Source organism: Mustela putorius, unplaced genomic scaffold (assembly GCF_011764305.1).
Source record: "Mustela putorius furo isolate JIRA1106 unplaced genomic scaffold, ASM1176430v1.1 tig00000785_pilon_pilon_pilon, whole genome shotgun sequence".
NCBI lineage: Eukaryota > Metazoa > Chordata > Mammalia > Carnivora > Mustelidae > Mustela > Mustela putorius.
In genome coordinates, this window is record NW_025421480.1 from 9,328,361 (window position 1) to 9,351,172 (window position 22,812).

The 22,812-nt window shown below is 41.0% G+C and overlaps 2 protein-coding genes across 2 annotated transcripts in view; one reads left to right on the forward strand and one right to left on the reverse strand.

Moving 5' to 3' along the window:
- Positions 1–33: 33 nt before the first annotated feature.
- On the reverse strand, positions 34–18,716 carry TFB2M (transcription factor B2, mitochondrial). Its single transcript, XM_004756809.3, has 8 exons — positions 18,249–18,716; positions 17,302–17,390; positions 10,696–10,849; positions 10,315–10,463; positions 7,440–7,529; positions 5,467–5,529; positions 2,312–2,484; positions 34–850 (listed from the first exon to the last, which is right to left on the reverse strand). Exons 1-8 carry the CDS (start codon positions 18,559–18,561, stop codon positions 676–678), a joined length of 1,206 nt encoding a protein of 401 aa, XP_004756866.1. The 5' UTR covers positions 18,562–18,716; the 3' UTR covers positions 34–675.
- Positions 18,717–18,828: 112 nt separating this feature from the next.
- The window catches only part of CNST (consortin, connexin sorting protein), a 112,763-nt gene continuing 108,779 nt past the window's right edge, over positions 18,829–22,812 (forward strand). Inside the window, exon 1 of the mRNA XM_045084670.1 lies at positions 18,829–19,086. The gene's annotated coding sequence lies outside the window, so the exon portion shown is untranslated. The remainder of the gene's footprint in view (positions 19,087–22,812) is intronic.

The window sequence follows — 22,812 nt, forward strand, 5'->3', positions numbered from 1 at the left end:
AAATATTTTAATTTTTAAAAAGTATAACCCATATTAAAATTGAAATAATTTTATTGTACAGTATTTGACAATATAATTGAACAACCTGAAAAATAAACAAACTGCTTAAAACCATTTTAATTTACTTTCTAAGCTTAACAATGTACAAATTCTTTTGCCCTCCAGGAGGAAGCAAAAATCAACAGTGAAAGTGGAATATTTAAGTTAATTCAATGTAAGGTATTTGGACAAAGGGATTTTCTTTTTTAAAGTAAGCTCTACACCCAACGTGGGGCTTAAACTCACAACCCTGAGATCAAGTCACACTACTGACTGAGCCAGCCAAACACCCTTGGCCAAAGGGATTTTTTAAAACTAAGTTTTATCTGGCAATATTCTACAACTAGCAGTATGTTCACAGTTGATAGGAATTTAAAACAAAACAAATGCAATCTAATCAAATCCACAATTAAAAGAAGTTTCATTTTATTTTTTGTGAATGAAATAGCAGCCATGGTTTTATCTAATTTGCTAAAAGTATCACCTTCAAAAGAAATTACCTGCCCAATCTGCAAAACAAGAATAGTTATCTTCTGTTGAAAGACTGGAAGCTTTTCAAACTTAGTTCTCTCCCATCTGTGCCATAACTTCCAAATAAATCAATGGCTCCAGCTAATGTGTGGGCAGTCAAGTACCCTACACGATCATTTCTTCCATACAATCATCGAATAGCCACCTACAAGATTCTCTGAAATACTCTATAGTTTCAAAAAGCTGTTTAAAGTCTTGAGGGTACAGATCTGTTATTTTCATGTCTCCATGTTTCCCCATTTCCTTCAATATAGCCGTTGCATTAACTGGACTCAATAACCTGCAAACGAAACACAAAGTAAATCTGCTTAATTCCTTTTTATAATCGCAGTAAATATTGGTAGAGATGGTTTCTATGCCCCATTTAAAATGCTTAACTTAGGGGCGCATGGGTGGCTCAGTGGGTTAAAGCCTCTGCCTTCGGCTTACGTCATGATCCCAGAGTCCTGGAATCAAGCCCCGCATCAGGCTCTCTGCTCAGCAGAGAACCTGCTTCCTCCTCTCTCTCTGCCTGCTTCTCTGCCTACTTGTGATCTCTGTCAAATAAATAAATAAAAATCTTTAAAAAAAAAAAGATAAAATGTAGAAGTTATGGATATATAATTAATCTTATTTGTTTTAAGAGCTTGCAAATTATGTATAGCTTTTATTATCATTTCTAAAGTTTCACGGCTTACCGGTCACGAAAAAAGCTAATTTGGGCTTTAACATATTCTCAATTCTAAAACAACATTCTAGTCTAATATTGCCCTTCGAAAATATTCTGCCTACCTCTTTCATCTGTTAACTCTCTTTGCAAAAACAATTTAACTCCATTTAGGTCCATGGAATAGTTCAGTAAGTACAAACAGCAGAAACTGGAATCCAGCAGATTTCGAAGATGGAACAGTTCTTACCTCTTCATGTAATAATTACTGGTGAATAAATTATAAAGCAGAAAACTGCCTTATTTATTAGCCTGGCAAGAAACCATCAGTGAGCCTCTGACAATAACAACTGAACAAGTTTCATATGTTGGTGGAAACTATTTCCAATATCTTTTGATTTTGAATGGAATCCTGGTGACAGGTGTAAACATGCTTTTAATTCAGAGATCATCAAGGGAATTTTAAACAATTTTTCACCACATTTTACCTATTTACTGCTTAATTTCCTATAGTCTTTTTTTTTTTTTAAAGCTTTTATTTATTATTTGACAGACGGAGAACACAAGCAGGCAGAGGCAGACAGAGAGAGAGGAGGAAGCAGGCTCCCTGCTGAGCAGAGAGCCCGATGTGGGGCTCGATCCCATGTCCCCGAGGTCATGACCTGAGCCGAAGGCAGCGACTTAACCCACTGAGCCACCCAGGCGCCCCTATAGTCATTTTTTTTAAGGTAGGCTCCAGGTAGAGCTTGAACTCACAACCCCAAGATCAAGACCTGAGCTGAAATCGAGTCAGCTCAACTGACTGAGCCACCCAAGTGTCCCAATTTCCTATGTTCTTGATATTTTCATTTAAAATAGCCTATTTAAATGAAAATGAAAATATCAAGAATATAGGAATATATGGAAAACTGAATTTTATTTTTCTTAAAATATGCACCGGGGAAGGAAGTGTTGTGAAGAAACAGATGAGTGGAAACATGGTACCTGACTCTGTTACTTAAGATATATACAAGATCCAGAAGATAGACCTTTAACATGAAAGTATGATTCTTCTATTAAATTGCTTTTATACTTGCTTTTATTCTTTTTACTTACTGTAGATGGTCCATTAGTCTGAAATTGCGCTTCATAAAACACTGCTTTAACATGTGAAAAAATATATCATAGTTAACAGATGTTAAATTTTCTGTAAATAAATTCTCAAGAGGAGTCAGTTGAATTAAACACATGTTTTCTTCTACTTGTTTATCTGTTTGTGCTAATGGATTCTGGAAAGAGAAGAAAATAGTGTTAGTCATAAAATACTACCAGAGCAATAGGGGGTTCGCTTACTCATTCAAGCTAGTTGTTGGAAGGGACAATTACCATACACTCTGAGCACTCCTGTACACTCTTGCTGGGTGTGCCTAGAATGCAAGGCCCTAAGCACTGTTCACCTGGGCAGTTTCTCTGGGTTGTCTGCTGCAGGCCACCGTGAGGGGTGAGATAATGGCTCTATCCAGGACAAAGAGAAGCATGCTTCATGTTTGCTATAAAAGAAGTGGATTCTCCCAGCTCTGTGTTTCAGAGCTTCAATGCAAGCCCCAGCATGTACTGAGGAACATCATGTTACCCCATGGGAGGTGGGGACAGTAAAGTCCTTTGTGTTATCCAGGAGTCTATCTGTGGGCAGTATCCATGGAAGAGTAACAGCTTATTACCTTTGAAGAAGGGTAAAATCAAATCCTAACCAGTACACTAACACGTATGGAATTTCTTCTATATTTGAGACACAACACCAGATCCTAAGGATAAAAAGGCATTATTGACTTATAATTTTCCCTTGGATATTTAAAAAACTATGGGGTTACGAACTATGGTTCATGGCCTGCCTGTTTTTGTATAGTTTGGATCTAAGAATGGTTTTTACCTTTGTAAATCATTGTTTAAAGAAAAAAAAAGAAAAACAAAAGAAAAACAAAAAGCAAAAACAAAGAATAAGACAGAGGCTATTATGTGGGCTATAAAGCATAAAACATTTGCTGCTTGGCCTTTTACTGAGAAAATCAGCCAACCTGCTCTAGTATACCATATTTGGATTTCTTTAAAAAGCACATGCCTTAATGTAAGGTTAAGATGTCTTTTCCCTCAGAAATTACCCCTCAGAAAGCACAGAGGCCTTACGTTAAGTCCTTTGGAAATCTCATATATTAGCTAGTGATCCCTTATTTACTTCTCTAACATCATATACACACACATATGTATGTACGTACACTTTTTTTAGTATATATACTCTTTGTGGAAGACCTATTGCCTGAAAAGGAAACTCTCAATAATTTTCGTTTCTAGTTTTGGATGCTTACAGTTGAAGGAATTAGTTTAAAAAAAAAATAAAAGGAAGATAATGAAATTCAAAAAATATTTAGTAATTCTTAATTAGAGAGGGAGATAACCTCACACCATAAAGTGTTATATGTTGTTGTTAATAAGAGTTTTGAAGGTGACTTCAAAAAGCAAGCTGGCAGGGGGTACTTGGCAGGCTCAGTTGGTAGAGCATGCAATTCTTTGGGGTTGTGAGTGCAAGCCCCAGGTTGGGCAACCCCAGTTATTTAAAAATTAACTAATTAATTAAAAAAAAGGGAAACTGGTGGATAGCTTTGTAGTTACAGGTAACAACTTGATAAATAGGGAAGAAACCCTGGCTTGGTGTTAAATGGATGGCTATTTGTAGCTTAGGAAAAAAGTTCCACTGATAAAAATATGGCTTCCAAAATGTGGAAAATCCCAAACAACTTGGATGGAAATAAGAATAACGTGCTCTGAAAACTGTTAAATGTCTCAAAGTGACTCTGCAGCAATTAAGAGCATGCTGGTATCAGAGACACAGGTGGAACATCTGAATCCAATTCTCTCAGGAAACATGGCGTCTGCTTATCTTCCTTTCACCCCTAAAGTCTGTATGTTTGGGCACCTGGGTGACTCAGTGGGTTAAGCCTCTGCCTTCGGCTCAGGTCATGACCTCAGGGTCCTGGGATCGAGCCCCGCGTCGGGTTCTCTGCTCGGCAGGAAGCCTGCTTCCTTCTCTCTCTCTGCCTGCCTCTCTGCCTACTTGTGATCCTCTCTGTCAAATAAATAAATAAAACCTTTAAAAAAAAAAGAATTCTGTATGTTTAAGTTAGCCAAAAAAAGCTTTTTTAGTTTTTGCTCTCGTCAGTGAAAAAATGATAGTTTGTGATATATAGGAATTTTTACTTTGCGGACATTTGGATAAGTTCCTAATGGACTTAAGCCAAAATAAATTACTCTGATTCTATTTTGTGACGCTACAAAAATATGCTTATGGAGAGTGAAACAGAGCTAAAACCTCAGTGATCACAACAATGACCACTGAAAAGTCAGTCGATTTTAAATCGATCGCTTTCTTTTTTTTCTTTCAGTGGCAAGAATGAGAATAAAAACTGAAGTAAGTAGGCAAATGGGGCCTTTCAGACTGAAGTTAAACTTTGGATTGTTTTTTAAAATTCAGCTACTTCATTCCAATTTTGCTACAAGTCCCCCTGATATAAAGTAAACAGAAGATCACTTTATAATATCATCACTTTGGTTCTATAAAAAGGGGAAAACACAAACAAAAGCCTCAACCTCTGGGTAAGAAATAAGACATACCGGTTTATGAACACAATCATTATAAACAATAATACGACACACCTCTGACTTTTAAAATTACTTCTTTAGTTTATCAAATTAGATGAACATTGTATTAGATGACTGTATTTTCCAAACTTGGGATGTATCCTCATTTTAAAAGATAGAGATGGAAGTCAAATTCTGTTTGTGCCTATTACTCTAGTATCTGCTGAATAATCAGCTGAAAATTACAATTCTCCTCCAAAATAATTTGAATTTATTAAAAGCAGTAAGGTAGGTTTTTTTTTTTTTTAAAGAATTTATTTATTTATTTATTTGACAGAGAGAAATCACAAGTAGGCAGAGAGGCAGGCAGAGAGAGGAGGGAAGCAGGCTTCACGCTGAGCAGAGAGCCCAACGTGGGGCTCGATCCCAGGACCCTGAGATCACAACCCGATCCGAAGGCAGAGGCCTCAACCCACTGAGCCACCCAGGCGCCCCAGTAAGGTAGGTTTGAAAGAACATTTCCAAATATTGTTAAAGTAAATATTTAAATAAATACAGAATACCAGACAATCTTAAAAAAAACAAAACAAAACAGGATGTTCCATTTAGAGGGAAAAGAAAAGGGTATTCATTCTTACCTTATTCTTCACCTTTTTCTGTCCCCCACTGTGGCGGTATACGCCAAACGAGGACCAAGGCTCCTTGAGGGAAGGTAAACAAAACCAAAAACATTTTAGTTCTCTTCAAAGTGCCCTGAATTATTACTGCCTCTAAACAACAGAATGAATTAAATTCAAGTCACCATTCTAACTGGACTTAAGAAAAACAACATGGGATAGTTAAATCATAAACTTTCCTCTTCTTTCTCTTTTTCTCTGACAGAGGGAGATCACAAGTAGGCAGAGAAGCAGGCAGCGGGGGTGGGGCAAGGAGGCTCTCTGCGGAGAAGAGATCCCAATGCGGGGCTCAATCCCAGGACCCTGAGATTACGATCTGAGCGGATGGCAGAGGCACAACCCACTTAGCCACCCAGATGTCACTTCCTCTTTTTTTTAAGATAAGTAGAGGAGAATCAAAGGGCTATCCTGACATTGCTGATCTCTTACTTACTTAGAGAGTATCATCCTTAATATAATTACACAAATAGATCCTTAAGTTGGCTTAACAGCTAAGATTTCCATATTTTCATAATCAGATTAGGGGCCATCAAATCAACACTGACATTAATGAATGGCAAAAGTCAACACTGGGCCTTTGAAAATAAATACTACAGAACAAAAAAAGAGAAGACTCTCCAGAAAGCTAAAGTCCTCAGGAGTCCTTTATGAAGAAACTAGCCGATAAGGAGAGGAGGGAGGCCCAGATAAAAAGCAACAGAATGAGAGATCACTGAGGTAATAAAAGATGAGGGACACCAAGCATGGCAGTACCAACGTTACATCGTACAAATGCAGGGTCAGTGTTGTGAACACAAATGTGAAAAGATCTGGGAATACAGGAAAAACAGTATAGGCATAACACATACTAAGGACAAGGAACAGAGACTCAATCTAAGAACCTCATGCATTGGAGGAAAAAATAGAATTGGAACAAAAACTAAGATTAAATGAGTAACATTATAATGACTAAGTATGCACACTGAGGGGCTTAACTGGCTTCTGGACAACAACACTGAAGGGACTACATGGAGATACACATGATGAATTAATTAATTAGTTGATTAATTAATTTTTAAAATATTTTATTTATTTATTTGACAGCGACACAGCGAGAGAGGGAACACAAGCAGGAGGAGTGGGAGAGGGAGAAGCAGACTTTCTCCTGAGATGGGAGCCCGATACAGTGCTCAATCCCAGGACTCTGGGATCATGACCTGAGCCAAAGGCAGACGCTTAATGACTGAGCTACCCGGGTGCCCCTATAATGAGGTTCGTAACTGGCCACTGAAAACTTAGGAAAAATGTCTAGTGATAAGAGGAAAAAAACCCTTGTATTAGCTATTAAGTGAAGAAAAATAAGATACAAAATAATATAATCTTTACTATTTAAAGAAAAGAAAACAAAACAAAAAACACAGGAAAAATAAAAGGCTACAAATAGGCCACAAATGTCAATAGTGACGTCTGGGTGGTGGAATTGTAGTGATGAGTCTTTAAAATTCTTTTCTTCTTTCCCTCTCTCTTTCTTTCTTGTCTTAAATTTTTATAATGAGCATATATTAATTTTATAATCAGAGAAAAATATAAACATTTGTGACAAAAACATAAGCACCAAGTTACCTTACTCTATTATCTTCAACAGCTGGGGAAAATAATAAAATTAATTTTTCATTTTTCTCCATTTCCTGGTCACAAAAATATAGCTTCTTTAAAAAACAATTAAGTTCAGGGGCTGGGGGGTTGGGGTAACTGGGTGATGGTCATTAAGGAAGACACGTGATGTAATGAGCACTGGGTGTTTTATATAACTGAAGAATCACTGAACTCTACCTCTGAAACTGGTAATACATTCTAAGTTTATTAACTGAATTTAAATAAAATAAAATTTAAAAAATAAATAATAAAAGATAAAAATCAAGTTCTCTTTTGCAATTCAGAAGGATTTTACTCACCACATGCAGAAGCTTAATATTACAAGCTACTTGCCAGAGCACACTTAATGCTTGATACAAGTGTGGATTTTGGGGATTTGCCACCAGTTTCTAGTAAAAGGAAAATAGAAGTTACATGTTTACATAACCATAAGCAATCAAAACATAATTCTGAATCTTAAAAGTCATATCTTAATAGTATTTAGAAATTAAAGAAAATTTGAATTGAAAATCTTAACCGTAACCATTTCAAAGAAGAGAAAATCTTTTTAAACTTCCATACAGAAATATATCATCATGTACACTTAAAATATAATGTATGTGAGACTGATTTCCTTTAGCCAAACCCCCCAGGGCAAAATCTTATTAAAGAAAAAAAATGAAACAAAAATGTACAATGACTCTGGAGAAGGACAAGTGTGGGTCAGAAGTATGTATCAAGTGGGCTAGTAAATTTTGAGTCAAGAATTATTCAGGCTGACACCTGAAGGACGAGCAGTTTCCACTGTGAATGAGTTTCCACAGTGAATGAAAACAGGACAGGACAGTAAAAATGACACATGAAAAGGTCCATGGTAAAGACAGCACTAAAACATTTCCCCAGTAGCAAGATATTCTCTTCTTGCAATCTTTTTTTTTTTTTAATATTTTATTTATTTATTTGGCAGAGAGAGAGCATGCACAAGCAGTGGGAGTGGCAGGCAGAGGGAGAGGGAGAAGCAGGCTCCCCACCGAGCAGGGAGTCCTATTTGGGGCTCGATCCCAGAGCTGAAAGCAGATACTTAACTGCCTGAGCCACCCAGGCACCTCTTCTCGCAATCCTTCATGTATGTAATGTATGTACAGCCTCAAGGTTCTGAGTCCCCTGATGCTTTCCACGGACAGTCACTATTTCTTTACTGAGTCTTGGTGAGTAAATCACCTCCACTACCCTAACCCATAACTCCTACATACACAGGAGCATCTCATGTTACCACGGATTAGAAGATTGATAAATGTGAAGCATTCTGAGCAGAAAAGAAACATTACTCTCAAGACATTTTATAAAGAACTTCAGAAGGCTCTTTAATTTCAGAGAGTAGAGTCTAAAAAACTCTAAATATCCCTGTTAAAATACATGAAATCAGCAAAGTTGAAGGATATAAAAATCACACAAAAGTCAATCATATTTCTATACACTAACAATGAATAATCTAAAAAGTAAAATTGAGGAAACAACTCCATTTATAACAACATCCAAAAGAGTAAAATACTTAGCAATCAATTAAAACAAGGAGGAGAAAGACTTGTACACTGAAAACTACAAAACACCAAAGAAAAATATTAAACACAAATGGAAAACAACCTGTGTTCAGATTGGAAGACTGACCAATGTTTAAGTGTCAGTACTACCCAAAGTGATCGACAGAGTCAATGCAATCCATATCAAAATTCCAACAATGTTTTTTTCCACAGAAATAGGAAAATCCATCCTAAAATTCATATGGAATCTCAAGAGATACTGAATAGCCTAATGCAATGAAATAGAACACCCAGAAACAGACCCTCATGTGTATGACTAATGATGTTTTGACAAGGGTACCAAGGCCATTTGATGGGGGACAGTCTTTCCAACGAAAGATGCTGGGAAAACTGGATACCCATATGCAAAAGAATGAAGTTGGACCCCTACCCAACACCATTAAAAAAAAGTAATTCAAGATGGATCAAAGACCAGAATATAAAAGCTGAAATTATAAAACTCTTAGAAGGAAACGTAAGAAAAAAAGGCTTCATGACATTGGATTTGACAGTGACTTCTTAGCTATGACACCAAAAGCACAGGCAACAAAAAGAAAAAATAGACAAACTGGACTTCATCAAAATTAAAAACTTTGGGACTCAAAGGACACAACAGTGTGAAACAGCAACTCATAAACAGGGAAAAAATATATGCAAATCACATATCTGAGCATGGGTTAATACTGAGAATATAGAAATAACTTCTTTTTTATTTCTTTATTTTTTTTTAAAGATTTTATTTATTTATTTGACAGAGAGAGATCACAAGTAGATAGACAGGCAGGAGAGAGAGAGGAGGAAGCAGGCTCCCTGCTGAGCAGAAAGCCCGATGTGGGACTCGATCCCAGGACCCTGAGATCATGACCTGAGCCGAAGGCAGCAGCTTAACCCACTGAGCCACCCAGGCTCCCCTGGGAAGAGGTATTTGTACACCAAAGCTCATGGCAGCATCATTCACCACAACAATAAAGTAGAAGCAACTCAAATGTCCATTGACAGATGAATGGATAAAGAAAAGATGGTGGGTGTATGTATCTATGTGTATATGTTTGTGTGTAACAAATAAATAAATGTACACAAACACACACACACATGCACGTATGCAATGGTGTATTTTTCAGCCTTAAAAAGAAAATGAAATTCTGACACATGCTTTGACCTGGATGAACCATAAAGGCTTTATGCTAAATGAAGTCAGTCAGACACTAACTACAATACTCTATGATTCCACCTATGCTGAAGTACTTAGAATAGTCAAAGTCATTGAGACAGAAAGTAGGACAACGTTTACCAGAGGTTCAGGGTGAGGAGTAATGCTTAATTCGGTATGGGATGGTAAAAATGTGCTGAGGAGATAGATGGTGGTACACTTTATGACAATGTGAACTTAATGCCATGGAACTGTACACTTAAAAATGGTTAAAACAGTAAATATGTCATGTGTATTTAACCACAAAAAACCTCGAATCTAAAAAATGCTCTACAAAATTTAAAATCCATCTTAATACTCTCAAATGCCATGAGCTCAAATTAAAGTCATTCAGATTAACACCACTCAGAGACAGATCACAAAACTCTTCCAAAACAAGTACATCAAGTACTCGTAATAACATACCTCATATTCTTTTTCAGTAATAAACATATTTAGTTCTACTCGTCCATAACTAAATATAGAAGTAGAAGAATACAGGTCATATAAAAGTTTCCAAAGTATCTTTTTCTCATTTTTTGATGGGAAGATTCCAACTACTCTTAATGGGGTATCTGTTAGGAATACAAGCAAAAATATTCGAGTAAATTGTTAAAATTTTTCCTAAGATCGTATTTTATTGAGTCAGACTAACTCTACAAGCTATATAAAATCAACTAAAATGACGCCTCGGCATCTTCCATGGCCATCCATGGAACTGCTCGGATTCAGTCTACGTGAGGCGAAAACCACAGTCACCTGAGAGCACCTGTCCACACACTCTACCACCCAGGCAGGACGCATTACCTTTTGACCAAGGAACTGCTTCTATTCCCAAATGCCGAAAAAGCGTTTCTGAAATCATAATGGGAGGTTTTACTATTCCAAAATTTCTAGGGTCCATTTTAAAGAAGTCACAGTAGACCACTTCTAGTTTTCCATTCATCTCTTTCTGCAGGGACTGAAGAGAGACAGAGATAACAGGTTTAAAACTGTCAGTGTTAGGGAGACTTTGTACCCACCCAAAGATCTACTTCAAAAACTTTATCCTAAAACTTAAGAGTTAAGAGAACTTAATTAATGCCTGAAAAGCAATCAAAGTACAATATTACTGAGAAAAAGCCCCCAAGCCAAAAAACCTTCAACAAATTCTCACTTATCCTCTCACTTTCTCTACTTTTTCTCAGTGGCTTCAGCTACTCAGAAAGCGTCCTCACACTAATCTGGTTGCTTAGTGGCAGCCGCCTGGAGTATCAGCGGAGACTGCGAGACCACACCTGGGCCCAGGCAGAGAGCCGCAACATCTGCTGGCTGTGGCCAGATGCTTCGGAGTAGAGGGGAAAAAAAATTATAAAAAAAATTTTTTTTTTTTAAGATTTTCTTTATTTATTTGACAGAGATCACAAGTAGGCAGAGAGGCAGGCAGAGAAAGGAGGAAGCAGGCTCCCCGCCGAGCAGAGTCCGATATAGAGCTTGATCTCAGGACCCTGGTATCATGACCTGAGCAGAAGGCAGAGGCTTTGATCCACCGAGCCACCCAGGTGCCCTCAAAACGATAAAAATATTAAAGTGAAATGCTAACAGTCCTGTTTTTACTAGAAGAGTTTAATTAGTCCTTTACCAGATGAACCTGGCTATACTCATCTTGTAGGTCACTTTCCCTTTTCCCCTTTATTTTTCATTTATGTTTTCTAAAGACAGAAGCAAATACGGAAGGAAAGCTCCTTGTCTGCCATAAAAGAGGTCCGATATACCTCCATCTTTTCACTGCCCTGATGTGCTCATTCTGTTGTAGCACTGGACATCTTAGTAATGAGAGCAAGGGTTAGCGACAAGACTCCATAAACATAATTTGAAGTCACAATAAACAAACAAACAAACAAACAAACAGAAGAGGTCAATGGGACTTAAAATGCATTCTGAGATTCTCATGCACAGAAAATTCTATTGGTATATATCGAGGTTTCAAGAATTTGCAACTTAGGGTGCCTGGGTGGCTCAGTTGGTTAAGCGACTGCTTTCGGCTCAGGTCGTGGTCCTGGAGTCCCGGGATCAAGTCCCACATTGGGCTCCCAGCTCCACAGGGAGTCTGCTTCTCTGACCTTCTCCTTGCTCATACTCTCTCTCACTGTCTCTCTCTCAAATAAAAAAAAAAAAAAGAATTTGCAACTTAAAGTTATGAAATAAAAAACCCAATTTTTATTTTTTTATTTTTATTTTTTATTTATTTATTTTTTTTAAGAATTTATTTATTTGACAGTAGATGGAGAGGCAGGCAGAGAGAGAGAAAGAGAGAGAGAGAGAGGGGGAAGCAGGCTCCCTGCTGAGCAGAGAGCCCGATGCGGGACTCGATCCCAGGACCCTGAGATCATGACCTGAGCTGAAGGCAGCGGCTTAACCTACTGAGCCACCCAGGCGCCCCCAATTTTTATTTTTAATGTCTATTTTTTAAAAAGATTGTATGTATTTATTTGAAAGAGAGTGCATGCTCATGAGTGGGGGTGGGGGTAGGGGCAGAGGGAGAGGGAGAAACAGACTCCCCGCTGAGCAGGGAGCCCAAAGCTGGGCTCTATCTCAGGACTCCCAGAATCACGACCTGAGAAGCAGGCAGAGGCTTCACCAACAGCCACCCAGGTGCTCCAAAAACCTAATTTTCCTTAAGTGTTTGATTTCAACCTATAAATCTTATTTTATTTCTAAATCTAGTAAATTCTAATCATTTTTATGGAGAGCCTTGAGAAAGACCAGGGAAGGAACAGACTTGGGTAGAAATCAGGTACTTTTGGTCCTGTGAAGTTTGAGATTCTTCTTACATGAACCAGAGAATAGGAAGTGGAGATGCCAGGTGGGAAGCTGTAGACCTGAACAGGAAGATTAGTGGAGTAGTCCAGGGTAAAGTTATAAATTGGTAAAAATTTTGCTTGTTGGAGGTTATTAAAGCCAGGGGTACAGATGAGATCCCCTAAAGAGAAGCACAGAAGATGAGGCCTGAGGATAGAGTAACTCCAGAGTCTCACGAAAAGCTGGGAATAAGCCAAAAATGTACAGAAGAGAACCAGAGTGTGGTGTTATGATAGCTACAGAAAAAGAACACTCACTTGATGCTTATCTTGAAATTCTTACAAATTGTTCTGTTTGGATAGCAACAGAATAACCTCAGAAGTTATTCAAGAGTCCTATTTTAATCTTTGTAACTAAGAAAAGCTAATGAATTTTGGCTTGATAGAAATGTAAAAGGAATGTATACATTCAGACTTTGTCCCACTCCTATTCTGAAAGTATTTTTTATTTTTGCACCCGTTATGTACCATGCAATAATGGGAAAAGTGATATAACAGCCAGAACTCCAGAATAATTTAGTTCTATAATAATAGTGAAATCACATTTAAAAACCCAACTGCATTTAGGATTCAAACCCAGGAAGCACAGGGCAACAGGGTGGCTCAGATGGTTGGGCGTCTGCCTTTGCTCAGGTCATGATCTCAGGGTCCTGGGATCAAGTCCCACATTGGGCTCCCTGCTAAGAGGGGTGTCTGCTTCTCCCTCTCCCTCTGCTCCCCCTGCTTGTGCTCTCTCACTCTCTCTGTCAAATAAATAAATAAAAACAAAATTAAAAAAACAAAAACAAACAAACCAGGAAGCACAGTTCATCTTATTTAAATTGCAGCAAGAGGGGCACCTGGGTGGCACAGTTGATCAAGCATGCTCTTGATTAGGGCTCAGGTCATGATCTCTGGGTCATGAGATCGAGCCCCACATTGGGCTCCATGCACAGCCAGGAGTCTGCTTGTGATTCTCTCTCCCTTGTCCTCTGCCCCTCCCCCACCACCCCCACTCCCTCTAAAATAAATAAAATGTTTAAAATGAAAACAAATTGCAACAAGATCCTTTACCAGTGGGCATTAATGTCTCTATTTTATATATGAGAAAAACCAAGGTCAAACAGATTAAATTACTTAATTGCCCAAGGGTCCTGAAGGTAGCCGTGATGGCTAAGGCTGACATTCAGCCTGACTTGAAAAGACTGAGTTCTATCTCTGCTGAAATACCACACCATTTGCCACAAAAGCTGAGGGCTCTTCAACTGAACATGCACAGCTCTTTCTGCAACAGTAGTTCTCATTTCCAAAAAGGAATATATCATGATTTATTATTACAGAACACAATTTGAAAACTTATCTCTAGCACATCCAGATAGGAAAACTGCTCCTGCTTTAAACACTGTTCATGTGGAGCCCTACGAATTTTATTAGAGAGGGTGGGGGTTCTAATGTTAAACAAAAATTCTGAGTTGAGCATCATCCTTGAAAATTTTTTCAGTTTTTAGGAGCAAAATTCTGGGTGGCTAGAAGCATTGTAGTCTGAGAGCACCGCTTTAAAGCTGTGATTTACAGCCATAAGACTTATATTTATTTCATTTTTTAAAAGATTTATTTCAGAGAGAGACATCACATGCACCCACACATACAAGCAGGGGGAGGGGCAAATGGAGAGAGAATCTTCAAGCTGACTCCCCACTGAGCGAGCAGTCCTACTCAGGGCTTGATATTACAACCCAGAGATCACGACCAAAGCCAAAACCAAGAGTTGGGACACTTAACTGACTGAGCCACCCAGGCTCCCAACAAAACGTCTACTTAAATGGTTATTTCTCTTTTATTCTGGCAAATAGATGAATTCACATTAAACCTTATCTGAATGGCTTTTCCCTGTCATAATGATGGTTAATAAGAGTGGATACCTCCTGAGGGCTGAACTTAAGTTAGTGCTGAGGGGAGAGGATGGGGAGATAGAAAGAAGCTGAAAGCTGGAACTGGAACAGTCTTAGTTCTAACCAAAGACTGGATCTGATCAGAGACTGATCTGGTGTTTACTCTGCAGTTTCTGAAACATTTATGACGAATATTCCTGTATTTGTTATAGGAAACTATGCGTGTCATGAACTTTCTAGCCCCAATGATTCCATTCTTCATGGAATCATGGATTTCAAATTAACATGAATCTTGATCTTCCAAGAAAGCCAACTACTGTGTTACTGGTAAGAAACTAAATAGACATTTTTAAAAAAGATTTTATTATTTATTTGATAGAGAGAAAGACAGTGAGAGCAGGAACACAAGCAGGGGGAGTGGAAGAGGAAGAAGCAAGGTTCCAGCTGAGCAGGGAGACCGATGTGGGGCTTGATCCCAGGACCCTGGGATCATGACCTGAGCTGAAGGCAGACGCTCAAGGACTGAGCCACCCAGGAGCCCGTAAATAGACAGTTTAATGCTTTTTAATTGTTTTGTGAACATGCAGATTAATCTTCAAACACAGGCCTTGGGGCACTTGGATGGCTTAGTCAGTTGAGTGTCCAACTGTCTGATTTCGGCTCAGGTCATGATCTCAGATTCTTGAGATCGAGCCCTGGCTCAGGCTCTAAGCTGGGCATGGAACCTGGTAAAGATCTCTCTCTCTCTTGCCCCTCAAAAACAAAACTAATCCTTTTTTAAAAAGATCAAAATAGGGGCACCTGGGTGGCTCAGTGGGTTAAAGCCTCTGCCTTCGGCTCAGGCCATGATCCCAAGGTCCTGGGATCAAGTACCGGCATCAGGCTCTCCGCTCAGCAGGGAGCCTGCTCTCCATCCCCTGCCTACTTGTGATCTGTCAAATAAATAAAATCGTAATAAATAGATAAATAGATAAATAAAAAGATAAAAATAAAAACTATTTTGTTTCTAATTCCCAAGGTGAAATTGAAATTGCAGATGGCTGTGGTGACTAAATCACACTTCATGATCTTTCTTCAATTTTGTGTTCTTTTCTCTTCATGTTTTTTTGGGATCCCAGCAGATTCAGCATCAATTAAGTAATCTGGCTAAACCCCTAAATTTCTGGGGCACCTGATTGGCTCACTTGGTTAAGCACCTGCCTTAGGGGCGCCTGGGTGGCTCAGTGGGTTAAGCCTCTGCCTTCGGCTCAGGTCATGATCTCAGGGTCCTGGGATCGAGCCCAGCATCTGGCTCTCTGCTCAGCAGGGAGACTGCTTCCCCCTCCCCCTCTGCCTGCCTCTCTGCCTGCTTGTGATCTCTCTGTCAAATAAATAAAATCTTAAAAAAAAAAAAAAAAAAAAAAAAAGCACCTGCCTTAGGCTCAGGCCATGATCTCAGGATCCTGGGATCCAGTCCCACATTGGGCTCCCTGCTCCGCTCACTTTCTCTCTCTCCCCCTGCTTGTGCTCTCTCTCTCTCAAATGAATAAATACATTTTAAAAAAAGATTTTATTTATTTATTTGACAGACAGAGATCACAAGCAGGCAGAGAGGCAGGCAGAGAGAGAGGAGGAAGCAGGCTCCCTGCCGAGCAGAGAGCCCGACGCGGGGCTTGATCCCAGGACCCTGAGATCAGACCCGAGCCGAAGGCAGCGGCTTAACCCACTGAGCCACCCAGGCGCCCCAATAAATAAAATCTTAAAAAAAAAAAAAAAATCCTTAGTTCTTTTCAAATCTGTCAGTTGTAGGATAACAACCATCTAACACGCATCGTTTTATTTAAAAAATAAACAACTGGATTTGGTGGACATTTTTATAATTTTTTGTTGTCACCCTGCACTTTTTTAGAAGATTTATTTATTTGATAGAGATTGAGAGAGCACAAGCAAGGAGAGCGGCAGGCAGAGGGACTCCCCTCCGAGCAGGGAGCTCAATGCGGGGTTTGATCCCAGGACCCTGGGATCATGACCCGAGCGAAGGCAGATGCTTAACTCATTGAGCCACCCAGGCGCCCCTTGTCCTGCACTTTTAAATACCATTATATGTGGTTTCAGGAATTTGGCACGATAAGTACAAATTTCCTAAACTGAATCTAGAGACTCAGGAGGGAGAGGAAAGAGAAGGGAAGAGGCTGGCGGTGAGACAAGGTATTTCTGCTTCACTGTTAATGTGAACCTGTCTGCCATATAAGCAGGAGAATTCACTGAAAAACCCATTTGGATAATGCTTTCCCCACATGCTACTGTATTTGACCATACCAAACCTTTCTTGCCTCTGAAACCCTAAATCCAGAGTTAACATAGTCCTGTTAACCTAGATTCTAAGTTCACAGAAAGCAGAGGCACAGGATACCCTACCAGAGATAAGGAAACAAGCCTAGAGATGTCAAGTTACACACTGTTCAAAGTCCCCCAACTAGTCTGCAGCAGAGACAGAATCAGAGAACAAGTCTCAGAACTCCAGTATTTCAGTCATTCAACAAGCACTGATAGCTCTATGATACTAATTATGCTATGTTCTAGTCATGAGGGATAAAATATATTTACAGCAAGGCCCCCCAAAGTGATTCTATAAAAATAAATTGGGTGTTTAATTTTCCCTTCCCTAAATACTCAAAGATAGCTAGCTGAACAATAAATTAGTTTAGAAACTAAAAGTATACCTCCAAATGTGGAAGAAAAGTTCTGTTACTTTCAAGGGCAATCACCTTGGCCTTGCTTTCAAGCAATGCTTGAGTCAGGATTCCAGGACCTAGTGTTATTAACAGAAGGAAAAAGTTTATTTGCAAAAGAAACAACTTTTCTCAATATCGACTAGAGTCGATGTTTCACACATATTACTTAATTCTGATCCTCACAACATTCCCAAAGAAGATACTACACTCCTCATTTACACACAGGAAACCTGGGGATTACGTAAAAATCATTGGACTCTACCATCACAACTGATAAATGATGCTGCTTGGCTTTGAATCTATTCTGTCAAAGCCAAAGCCTCTTAATCACAATGTTTTACTGTCCCAGGAAAAACAAACAAAGTTGCCTTTAGCATACCACTTATTCATGGACTCTAACCAGGAAAAGATACTGTCAAACCTAAACAGAACTGACTCAGGACAAGCCGTGCTCCTTTAAAAAAAAAAAAAAAAAAAGAAGTACTTTTTGCAGGGGTGTCGGGCTGGCTCAGTTGGTGGAGCACGCGACTCTGGATCTCCTGGTCATAAGTTCGAGCCCCACGTTGGATATAAAGATTACGTAAGAAATAAAACAAAATCTTTACCAAAAAAAAAAAAAAAGCACCTTTCAGAAAGTCTATACATCTTACGTTCTAGGCCTCCTGCTAGGATCTCTAGGAGGAGTATGTGAAAGACAGAAGTTCTTTGGGGAAGGACTTGCAAGTATTTTGAGGAGACAGTAAAATCTAGGAGCACGTTTTATCAAATGCTGCGTGAAGTGCAAACTGCTGCGGAAATATTTCCTGGTGTCACGACCGGGACCGACCATCCCAGCTGCTCCAAGGGGGCATGTCTTAAACGGGCCCCCACGGGCGGTCGACGGAAGGTGGCACGAGCGATGAACTCCGAGCAAAGGTGGTCCCCGGCAGACTCACCTGGATTGCACTCCAGGAAGAGCTGGTCAGGGCTTTTCGCCTCTTCCTTCAGGATCCGCACCAAGGTCGTGGCCAGGTTCGGATTGGTTATGTAACTCTTGCGCTCTGAGCGGTACTTGGACAACCACGAGTTTGAGTCTTTGAAGCCCTGACCGGGCACCGGCTTCGGCTGGAGGTCAGCCAAGCCCCGGCGGTGCCCCGCGGGGACGCCCCTCCACCTCGTCGCTCCAGACCCCAACGCGCAAAAGCGACCAGCACCGGCCAAGGCTGAGAGCGCCAGCCGCCGGGGGAGCCCTGCCACCGGGACCGACATCTTCAGCCTCTACGGTCTGTCCCAACGTCCCCGGAGCGCGTCACACCGCCAGCCGGCTCCGTACAGAGCACTCCACGTGTAACATCTCCCCAAAACCAGACTAGGCCCGGCGCTACAAGACACTACGCACTGCGCATGCGAACGGTCCCTTCTTCTTGCCATTTCTCTCACTTCCGTTTCCGTCCGGGTGAGCCTCCCGGGGACTGTGAGTGGACGGACGAAGAGAGAGACGGACCATCCGGGTTGTGGCTGGGCTGGCACTCTATGGTAGTCCGTCCCCCTACGCTTCCTCTCTAGCCGCTCGAGCTCTATGCTCCGCGGTCGCGGGCCGCCCGCCGCCAGCCGGCCAGCGGGGAAGGGTGCGCAGAGGGAGGCGGGGCGGGAAGGCAAGAGGTGTCTCCTCCACCCGAGCGGCGGGAGACCCGAGCAGGCTCTGTGACAGTTCTTCGGCCGCCATGTCAGCGAGCGGGGCTGGAAACAGACCCGGCGTCCAGCCGTAGCCCTGCGTTCGCCTCCGACTCCCAGGTGAGGAGAGGAAGAGCGGGATGCGGGGCGCCGGCCGGCGGGCGGCCGCCGCGGGAAACCCCCCGGGACCCCGTCGCTCCTCCCCCGGCGCCCCGCGCAGCGGCTGCGCTCCCGGCGCGGGGCTGCCCGGCGCCCTCCGCGCTTGCCCGCGCGCCTCCGGTGGCTGCAGCCCGCCGTCTGTGCGGCGCTCGCCCCCCGCCGCTGCCCGGGCTCCCCACCCCGGGGACCGTCCTGTGTCCTCCGCCGCCCCCGAGAACCGCCCGGGGTCTCCCATCCGTACCTCCCTCTGGGCCGGGATCTCCCTTAGTCTTTATTTTTAATTTGCGGGTTGAACAGATTTAAAGTTAAGGCTTTTATAAAAATCAGGGTTTAAAAGCGTTAAATCCCTTCGTAAGCTGGGAAGGGTTGCGACCTCAGGATGCTTATTTTGATCCCTGTGTAAACTTACTCACAGGCGTACTGTGGCGTGCCGTTTTGAAGACCCATTCCAAAGCCTCCAAAAATAGGGCGCTCTAATGGACATTTTGGCAATCTTTTCACCGGTTGGGCAATGTTAGGAGACTCGATTCGTTTTGCGTGATTCCGGGGTTTAGGGATTATACTCAGACAGAGATTTGCCCATTACTCTTCACACCAGGGCAGGAAGCTGCAGCCAATCAACACCCCCATTAAAATATGTGCAATCCTTTCTGCTTACTCGACTGGGAGCGTAATTGAGCTTGGTATTTACATGCACGAGGAAAAGGTTTCTAAGGAATGTATCACCTGGCGAATTGAAGTCTGAAGATTATACTCTGCTGATGAATCTCAAAATGGATAAAGAAACGGACAGGCAAATATGTGTGGCCTTCTGGGGATTATAAATTTGCTAGGACACCTTAGAAAGTGTTTCAGCAACTGTTGCGGAAGCCTTGGGGACTCCTTAGTCCAAATTTCCTCAAATTCTTTTTTTTATACGTTTCCCCATTGACAGTTTTCTAGAAGTGACTCTTGGATCCTCTGGACACCTGAGAAAGCTTTTCTTCTCCGTTCTTTCTTTCTTTTTTTAAGATTTGATTAATTTATTTGACAGAGAGAGAGATCACAAGCAGACTGAGAGGCAGGGAGAGAGAGGGGGAAGCAGGCTCCCTGCTGAGCAGAGAGCGGATGCGGGGCTCGATCCCAGGACCCTGGGATCCCAAGACCCTGAGAGGAAGGCAGAGGCTTAACCCACTGAGCCACCCAGTCGCCCCACCCCCTCCATTCTTTCAAGAGCTCTCGCCTCTACTCTTTTAAAAAATATTTTCATAGATTCAGAAATACAGTAATTTTTTTCCTCAAAAGCCCTGGAGGCCTGAGTACTTTTAAATTAAATAAAGAAGAAATATGTCATGCTAAAAGAATAAAGGGTTTGCTTCTAGAAATGTGTTGTTTCTCACGTTTAAAATACTCTTTTAAAAAATCACGGTGCAAGTTATTTGTTTTTAAATATGTTTTCTTATTCCATATGGTTTGTGGACTAAAGGTAGCCCATCTAGCCCTAGAGAAATTGATGTTTCTTATTTTGCTTTTGAGCTATGTTTTTTTTCTTTCCTTTATTTCTTCTTCTCCTTTTTTCCTCCCTAGTTTTGGACAAGAGAATTAAGTTGTATTTCCTTTTTATAATGTTAGTGGTTGGTTGTGGTTGAGGGTGCTTGAATAATAAAGATAAGATTTTATATAGCTTTCTGGGGCCCTAGGTCCTGGAAATGAAAGAAATGTTAATTTCACTTTAAAGATGTGATCAACATTCTGATCCACGTTATTAGAAACACTTGGTTTGTGTATTTCCCACCTTATTTTCTTAAGAGATGTAATTTCTGCATCCTGTGCTATTTTTGCCTTTTCGAAGTCAAGTAATCTTTCTTTAAAATGGTGTTAGGGCAAAGTGATTCTATTTTTACATTGTTCTTAAGTTATTTTTATTATAATATCAATGGATCCAGAAAAGAATTGCTGTTTTTTCTTTTGGCTTTTATTTTTATTATTTATTCAAAGATTATTTATTTTAGAGGGCGCATGGTGGGTAGAGCACAGGGAGAAAGACAGGAAAAGAAGTGGACTCCCCGCTGAGCGGGGAGCCCCACATGGGTCTCTACCCTCACAACTCCAAGATTATGACCTGATCCAAAAATAAAATTTGGAGCCCAGCTGATGAGCCACCCAGGCACCCTTCTTTTGGCTTTTATTTATTTAAAGATTTTATATATTTGGGAGAGAGACAGTGAGAAAGAGCATGAGCGAGGAGAGGGTCTGAGGGAGAAGCCGACTACCTGTGGGGCTGGGCACCTGATGGCGGGACTGGATCCCAGAACTCTAGAGTCATGACTTGAGCTGAAGGCAGCCGCCCAACCAACTGAGCCACCCAGGCGCCCTATTTACTTATTTTTCAGATTTTACTTATTTATTTGAGAGAGAGACAGTGAGCATGAAAGAGGGTCAGAGGGAGAAGCAGACTGCCTGCTGAGCAGGGAGCCTGATGCAGTACTCGATCCGGGACTTCAGGATCATGACCTAGCCAAAGGCAGTTGCTTAACCAACTGAGCCACTCAGGCGCCCCTTCTTTTGGCTTTTAAATGGCAGTCGTGATTGGGAAATGTCAAGTGATAGCTCATGTTTGCTATCACAACTAAAGGTGTGAGTCTAGGGTGGTCTGGGTGGCTCAGTTGGTTAAAGCCTCAGTGGGTTAAAGCCTCTGCCTTCCTCTCAGGTCATAGTCCCAGGGTCTTGGGATTGAGCCCTACATCGGGCTCTCTGCTCAGCAGGGAGCCTGCTTCTCACTCTCTCTCTGTGGCCTCTCTTGCCTGCTTGTGACCTCTGTCAAATAAATAAATGAGATCTTTAAAAAAAAATTAAAAAATAAATAAAAAATAAAGGTGTGAATTTATAAGCATTGCTATAGAGACTGTAGGTCTGTAACAATCCAACTGTAAATGCAAGCCATATGAGCAATGTAAAGTCTCCTAAATAAAAAATAACAAATTAAAAAGTGAAATTAAGGGGCGCCTGGGTGGCTCAGTGGGTTAAAGCCTCTGCCTTCGGCTTAGGTCATGATCCCAGGGTTCTGGGATTGAGCCCCGCATCGGGTTCTTTGCTTGGCAGGGAGCCGGCTTCCCTTCCTGTCTCTCTGCCTACATGTGATCTCTGTCTGTCAAATAAATAAATAAATAATCGTTTTTAAAAAGGTGAAATTAATAATACATTTTATTTAATCCATATACTTTTAGATGTAATCAATTTGGTAATAATGAGATATTTTGCATTCTCTCATGCTTCATCCACAAAATCTGTTTTTTATACTTAGAGTACATTTGAATTCAGACCAGCCACATTTCAAGTGCTTAGTAACTACATGTACATAGCAAATGGCTAGGACTTTACTGAGCAGCACATAGCTATAGGATAACTGTATAATTTTTTTAAAAAGATTTTTTTAGGAAAAGATTTTATTTATTTATTTGACAGAGATCACAAGTAGGCAGAGAGGCAGGCAGAGAGAAAGGGGGTAGCAGGCTCCTTGCTGAGCATAGAGCCCAATGTGGGGCTTGATCCCAGGACGCTGAGACCATGGCTTAAGCCAAAGGCAGAGTCTTAACCCACTGAGCCACCCAGGCACCCCAACTGTGTAATTTTTTTTTCAAGATTTTATTTATTTATTTTTCAGAGAGAGAGATCACAAGTAGGCAGTAGGCAGAGAGGCAGGCAGAG